This window comes from Tauraco erythrolophus, chromosome Z, assembly GCF_009769465.1.
Source record: "Tauraco erythrolophus isolate bTauEry1 chromosome Z, bTauEry1.pri, whole genome shotgun sequence".
NCBI lineage: Eukaryota > Metazoa > Chordata > Aves > Musophagiformes > Musophagidae > Tauraco > Tauraco erythrolophus.
In genome coordinates, this window is record NC_141496.1 from 50,893,670 (window position 1) to 50,901,665 (window position 7,996).

The 7,996-nt window shown below is 44.5% G+C and overlaps 1 protein-coding gene across 1 annotated transcript in view; it reads right to left on the reverse strand.

Moving 5' to 3' along the window:
• The window catches only part of MTAP (methylthioadenosine phosphorylase), a 29,520-nt gene extending 25,526 nt beyond the window's left edge, over nt 1–3,994 (reverse strand). Inside the window, exon 1 of the mRNA XM_086629478.1 lies at nt 3,941–3,994. Within this exon, the coding sequence (XP_086485604.1) occupies nt 3,941–3,964 (24 nt within the window). The 5' untranslated portion in view covers nt 3,965–3,994. The remainder of the gene's footprint in view (nt 1–3,940) is intronic.
• Nucleotides 3,995–7,996: the final 4,002 nt, after the last annotated feature.

The window sequence follows — 7,996 nt, forward strand, 5'->3', positions numbered from 1 at the left end:
AACTTGTAGTAAAGGATGAAGTGACTCACAATTACTACTTATCTGTCATGCTTTACTAGTCACCGATTTCTTGTTTTTGCTCATCTGTTCTAATCCTTTTGTAAAAAAGAGGAAAGGAAAAAAAAAGGTAATTTGAAACATACATTCTCACTGAAACTAAACTCACCAGTGACTTCATAGTCCAGCTAAAGAAAAATGCATCTGAATGTTCTTGTTTCTAGTTCTTCATTGGAAAGTAACTTTTCTCTTTCTAGGATAATACAATTTTCAATCAAGTCAAGTTTTCTCTCAACCTTAGAACACTTCTAGCTCTTTGGATGGAATGAGTACTGTCAGGCTCTTCACAACCTCAAGCTTAGTAATGGTATTTAAAAATAACATCACCATTTATCATACACAGAGAAAACGCTACTGGGTTTTGTTTTGTTTTTTTTCTCCCCTCCACTGTGACTCATTGTTGCAAAGTTTGTCTCACTTTTAAGTTGAAGATGGCTGCGTTGCTTATCATGGAAAAACAAAATTTGGAAACATTTTCATTTTAGCATGACTGGCTACTGCATGGTTTCACCATTTTTTATTATTTTAAAGATTTCTCAAGTAAAACCTCCAGACTTCAACATACAACACCTCCCTGCTACAACACACCCCCGTCTATCTCCTACTCTAGCTTTTTCTTAACTTTCACATTCATAGAGACCTCATTTGTTCAACCGCTGTATTAGCTGGCTCATCAAGCGTTTCATTTCAACAAGCAGAGCCTGTGTGATCTTTCTAACACATCAAATGCTTCTCGGAGAAAGCTTTCCACACCAGATTGTGTAAATGCTGGTAACATGAAGTAGTTTGAACAGATCTCCTGTTTCCTTCTGCTACCCCCCTGTGGAGCACGAGGAGCAGTGCAGAGGGAAAAGACCAGTAAAAATCCACAAAATCCAACCCTGAATATATAACCATTAGGGAAGACCTAGATCACTGTCTGCACCAGTACTGACAGGTCTGCTCCCTTGTTACTCATGTTGCTTATTTATCGTGATCATTCAGATTGCTAGACTGTTCATTAAAACCCTGAAAACTATATAATTTTAAGGATAAATTTATTTTTTGCTTTAAGAATCACGTAAGAAGTGTGCAATAGCAATCATAAAACTCAAAATCAACAAAAGACCACCTTTAACATTGTTCATGCATGCATTCAGTGAACACAGAAGACTACTACATTAGTAGAAGCCGGGATCAAAATGGTGCTTTCTTTTTTTAAATCTAGAAAAAAAAAATAGTTCCGTCAGTAACTTAACTAGTTTTAGTTTGGTACAATGCTTGTTTTATTAGTGCCTTATGACTTACGATTGAGAGTAATCAAAAAGGAACGCTCACCTGCCTGAATTTTTACGTCTGGCAAAGTGAAAGTTGTCGGGACTGAGGAAAACAGTGCAGTGCTGGAGATACCAGCTACAGCTACATGACGTAGAAGTTATTATGGAACTGCAATGTTTTAATGTCCTTACGAACACACAGACACAGCACTGTAACAGACTGTTCCTGCACCAGAAAGCAGCACAAGTGATCCGTGGCAGCACTGAGCTCGGTCTGTTCACAGCAGCACAGGCCTGGTGCAGGTGCTTTCAGATCTGATCTCGGACTCCCTACTGCTGCTGCTGCAGCGACATCAACACGTGCTTGTGCTGCACAGCTCGGTTCCAGAGCAGGCTTTTGGCAGAGCAGGCTCTGCTTTCTGGCAGAGTGGCTTCCAACAGCCACGCTACCAGAAACGGCAGCAGTGCAACACGCTGGCAAAATATTCACAGGTCCCAGAGTGGAGGACCCACAGCACAGAAGACAAGCTAGACTACCTTGAACTTGCTTTTGCCTTCTTCCTCCCTGCAAAACACCTCAGGAGCAGTGTGGTCAACCTTCAAGCCACCTGAGGCAACACTGGCTAGAAAAACACTGGGCTCACTGTAGTTCAACAGGAGAGCTACTACAGCAGAAGGAAAGTTAGGCCAGCAGAGATTTATTGAAGCAGCTGTTTCCCTAACCATGTAATGCCAACTTGGAGTTGCTAGCTCCAACCCTACGATTAATTTTACCTCTCTGCAAGAGAACTATTTTTCCTCCAGTTTATATAATCTTCAGGGATATCAGCTGTGTCTGGGGGCTGAAGACCCCAAAATCTGATTCTATATTAAATTCTGCTTTACAGACCTTCTAGTGAACTATGAGAAGGAATGCAGCTGCTCTAGGCTCAGTGGGGAGATACCCTGCCAAGGGAGCCAAGTTCTATTTCCACCTAGCAGCCCAGGCATTGAAGGCAAGGAATGGCAGAGAGGAGCTGACTCAGGGAGAAAAGTCTCACCTTTCCTCAAAAGGCAGAGACAGTCACATCTAGGAGTGATGTCAAGGATGGAAAAGATGCAAGACTGTATGCTCCATTCCAGACTTTGCATCCTACAAAGGGATGCAAAACACATGACCTGTAAAAATTAATGGAGGCTGTAGCTAAGCTTATTTGGAATTCAATCTGAAGTAAAATGGCACTGCAGTGGAATGAAACATGGAAGTATTTTACTACGGCATAGTCCAACTCGAACATTGGGATGAAGAGCAACAAAAGTGAAACCTAACAAAAAAGTTATCACACCAGTAACTATAAAATCAAAAGCATTTCTCTGTGGGAGTCCAAATAATCACCACACTTAAGCGTATGCCTTTCTTCACCTGCTGTTTGGCGAAATTCCTCAAACAGGTTCAAGCACAAGACACAGAGGTATCAGTGCCGCAACGGCCTACGCTTGTCCATCTGAGGGTCTTAAACACCAGTATATGCTGAGCGTTGTCACGGTCAGCTATGAGCCTCTAGACAACTAGCAACCAACCAATATATCCGTATTCCTCTCATATTTTGGGGATAATGAGAAGAGGATGGCATTAAAAAGACTTTCACTTAAAAGGAGATAAACAGCAAGCTGCATACAATTCGCAGTTAGGAGAACAAACCTGCTGTCTGTGTAAAATAAAGACAGCTTGTAACTGAGTTATACACACCAGAAAAAAATGTGATAGTTACTTCACCTCATAAAACTAAGTCGCATTTGGTCCAAACACAAAGCCAGTTTCAGCCTATCGCTGCTGCGTCATCACTGACGCAGGCCCTCACCCTTCGGAGTCAGTATTTAAACACCCGGCACGCACAAGCCTCGGGCCAAACTTTTATGGCGGGTCACTCCTGCTGCAGCCTCGGGACGCGCGCGCCCTGCGGCAGCGACGGACCCGCCCCGGCTCTTCTCGCTGGCAAACCGACACCACGCGGCACGACCGGAAGCCCTGAGGAGCGGAGGCCTCTGGCTTTCGTTTAAGAAAAAGCAAAAAATTAAAAAAAAAAAAATTCGCCTCTTCCGGGAGGGCCCGGGCCGCCCTCCGGGGCACCGCCGGCAGACGCGGACAGGGCCGGCGGCGGCAGCGCGGTGGCTCCCGCGGCGCGGGGAGCGCCGTGCGGGGGGACGGCCGCCCGCCCCACGGCAGCCAGGCCGCGAACGTACGGCAGCGGCCCAGGGCGGAACTCGGCCCGGCGCCGCCCGCCGCGGTGGCCTCTCTCCCGCCTGGCACCGCTGAGGGCCGCCCTGCTCCCGGGCCCACTCCATGCGGGCGGGCGGGGAGCGGGGGCGGCGCGGGGGGGAGCGGGGGCGGCGGGGGGGGGCGGGCGGGAAGGGAGGCGGGGAGGCAGGGAGGGAGCAGGGAAGCACACGGCGGGTGGGAGGCAGGCAGCGTCTGCGCTCCCTGGAGGGCAGCGGCGTGCTCCGCGCCCTCCCGCTCCCGCCTTGCGCGCCGGCAGCCAGCCCGGGATAGGGGGGGAAAGGCGAGAGGCGGGGAGGGGTTGAAGGCAGCGGTGAGTGCCGCCACCGCCACCTCCTTCCCAACCATGGCGGCGCGGCTGCACGCTTACCTTCACCGCCCCTGCGGCGGCCATGTTGGCGGGAAAGGCGGGGGTGGGGGTAGGGTCGAGGCGGCACCTCTGGCAGCCAGCCAGGCCAGCCCGCCCGAGCCGCGCAGTAGCCCGGCCCCTTCCCTTCCCGCCCCGCTCAGATCGGCGCCGGCGGGAGAGGACGTGGTGCTGCCGCCGCTGCTGCGCGCTCTTCGCTAGGGGGCAGCGCCCGCCCGCGCTGAGGGACGGCCGCGTCGGCCGGGGCCGCTCCCCGGTGCCTCTGCCCCGGTACCTCGGGCCCGAGGAGACACCGGGGAGGCGCGGCGGGTCTGTGCCTGCGGCCCGAATGGGAGAGGCTGGGGGCGCCCGAGGACTCCGCGTCCCGGGCCCGAGGGACCGGTCTCCGGGTGCGAGCCGGGTGGTGGCTGCTATGCCTCGTACTAGTCACACAGCTCTAATTCTTCAGGAAACGTACGATGCAGAACAGCTCCTTGGAGTAAAATCTGGGTTATCGAGATGTTGCGTCACAGCATACGGCATAACTGCTCTTCCGCTCCCCGCCCCCCCCCAGGATTTCGCCTCTCCAGAAGTGGGTATTGCCATCCTGGAATTTCTGAGCATTTCTATTAATACGCTGTTCTATGCCTCATCAGAACGTCTTCAGCCTGCTTTTGAAACATCGCTATCATCTGGTCCGTAAGCCCTGAAATGTTACTACGTCCTTGAAATGTACCCTCAGGAATGTTTTAATACATTTTAAAAAGCTTTCATCTTGGAAGTACTTTTGTTATGTCGTTGAGAATGCTGCTATGTTTAAATACCTCTTGAAATTGCAGCCAGGGTACCCGTCCTCCTTTTTTTTTTTTTTTTAATACTTACGATCTGAATGTTTACATGTCACTCTCCAGGAGTCTTTGCTGACTGCGTGTAAACAGACCAATACTGCGGCTGGTGGTATGTAAATACTTTTTTCTAAGTTACGCTGCAGTTCCAGAAAACACCATTTCACAAATGTAGTGGTACAATAGAAATAATTTATCTACTTAAATGTGTAAGCATGTGCTAAAAATGCTGAGCATTGGCTTGGTGTCTCTGAAAACTAACTTTCAGATTTTCCATATTTCAGCTGGGCCACTTACCATGTTCCTGGAGACACTGTGGTTTATGTCACTTGCCCCTAAAATTCCTCAATTTGTCAACAGAGGGTGGAACTAAGCAACAAGCATCACAAAATCCCTGGAGCACCCTCTGAAACAGTGACATGGAGCAAAAAGTGCTGATTAGTCCTGGATTGACAGAAATGGTAAAATGAGACTGAAATTCCAGCTCTACCCTATATGAAAATTCCTTATTTGCAGTATTTGTAACTAAGTGGAAGAGGTTTGTTTTCAATTAAACCCCAATTCATTTAGAGGTTTAATATGGTTTAAATTAAGAGTGGTCTTTTCAACATCCAGAAATGATTCTGAGAACAAACTGGAGCATGTTTTGGAAAAAAAAAAAAAGTTTTCTTTCTGAAGTACACATATATAGAAAGTACATATATTTAGCTGTCCAAGCTAAGTATAGCTTTAAGTGATGTGAAAAAGTAAACACTATATCATTATATGTTAATAATTAGAATTTTCATATTTGTGGTGTTTTTCTTGTGGCCACAAGTCCATGCATTTAAGCAGAACATTCATTTTAATTTTGAGAAACATCAATAGTTTTGATATGTGTATCTATTTAGTTACTATAGATAGGCATAAATATAAAATGTAGAGGTTTCAAAAATAGCCAGTATCTTTTTAATTAGAAGTAATTATTTTTAAAAGTATTTGTTGTGGATTTTCTTTAAAGCAACTTTATCAGTGAGACCTCAGCCATCCCAACATTACATTCTTGTGCCACTCAGTGCTACCTGTCAAAAAGCCTCACGTATCTGTGAGTAAATGCAGACTCAGATTCGTCGCTGAACATACGTCCTACATTTTATTGCAGCTGAGAAATCTGCTGAGATCTGTGGGGCAGTTCACTGTATACCAGAAAAAGGATGTTCCTGGTAACTTAGGGCAGTAGCAGCTAGAGCTGAACTTGTGTTTTCAGCTGGAATTTGCTCTCCATCCAGCTTCAAACACTTTACCCTCTTCTCTTCAGTGTATGTTAGAGATCATCACAGCTGGGATGTTTGTCACAGAGGCTGAAGACTTCTTACCACCATTCAAAATGTGAGACTATACTGTTGAGAAATGGACTTTGGGAAATCATAGTTTAATAAAGGGAGAAAGAAGCATATGGGTGAAGTTATATGTTAACTTCTCCAGAGCGGTGCTGTATAGTCATAATACCATATTAAGACTGAAATTTACCCTATTTTTCTCATTCCAGGTTGGCTGTTCTGTTGAAGGTATACATTGTACTTTCAGTGCACAGAATCTTTTAGTGAATTATTTTTGGCAATCCCTTCTGTTTAATTCTACTACAACTTTCCTCTGTTTAATTGCTTATAAAAAGCTGTGTCAGTTGTGCTGCAGTATTCATTTTTTACCACAACTATGTGAAACCCACTTGCTTTTCTGGTTCTGTATTTTACATCTTTTTGAATATGAGGGCTCACTTTGTTTGAATAGCGTGAAAATGTTCACCATTTGAACTCTCAGGGACCATGAGTTTTTTAAGAGTCCTTTCTTACTCCCATTTAAAACTTGTGCTAGATGTTCCCATGCAGGCTGTTCCCATGGGGATTTGATGCTGTAGCTGTCCAGAGAGGTACTAGCTAGCTTTCCAGTTTCATATGCCATGGACCCCCTGTACTATATATATATATTTTGTAGGAGTATTACTCAGTAGAAATCTCTCTATATATCCAGGGTAAATCTGAAGACAGAACAGCAAACAGAAAAGACTGCTCATGCTGAATTGTTAATGACATAGATACTTAAAGAAATATTGAGCTGGAAGCTCAAAAGAAGTTTCATTAGATGGGATTTCCAAAGATGTCTAGTCTGAGCCACTGTTTTGGCACATTCCAGACAGTGGGTGGACAGCTTATAGTCAGAATCAGAAAAAGGAGCTGAAAAACTGTATTCTTGCAGACAAACTATGTACCTTTTCAAATTTAATACCATGCTCATTTCAATTTCTCAGTTAACTAGTAAGGAAAACGTGTACCAATATGAAATTTTGCACTTCTTCAGGTGAGCTCACTGTATATCAACAGCTAGTGAATTCCCATTACTTACACCAGTTTATAACCTAGGTCAAGTGACGCATACATTTAAGCTTTCAAAATGATTTAACTGTTCAATAACAGGTAAGAAACAGACCATTGTGAAATAAGCATTTTTAAATGCTTTCATTTCATGCTTTTGGTAACTCAGTTTTGAATAGCTTAAGATTAAAATCCTGTTACAGGACTGAGAGAAGGAATCCAGTGACTGTTCATCAGTAAACTGTAATCTAGAAATTCTTAGCGCAGTGTTTATCGTTGTGAATATTCAGCTTTCTACAGCAGCAATTTGAAATTGGAAGCAGGTAATTAAACACCACCTTGCCAAAAACGCCACCATAATATTCAGGAAAACCTCATGAACATGGATGTTCAGGATGAACACAGACTTTCAAAAAGACACTGGCTACAGGATTACTGGAGAGGTTGCAATTTCCATTCGCAATTCCATTTATAACACTACAGAAAACCTTGAAATAAAATGATAACTTTATGTTTTCCCAGAGGGTGCACTTTGTACTTCATATTCTAAATGAGAGAATGTAAATCCATTTGTCTGAATTAAAAATGAATCATTTAGTGGAGTTTCAGTTCACTTTTTCAAAAATAAAATAAATGCACAATGACTTGGAGTCTCTCTGCTTTGATTTCCTGGTATTTCAGGTAGCTGTGCCTCGTGGGTGGTGTTTCCTTGGCTTAAGTTAAAATAATGCGTAAGAACTAAGTCTCGTTTACATCTTACACCACCCAAAAAATACAAAAGAACCTTTAGATGAAAGTGATTTATAGAGCAGATTAAGGCCCTTAAATATAAAGTGTCATTTTTTATGCCTGGAGAGAATGATGATGAAAGTCCATATGTAATC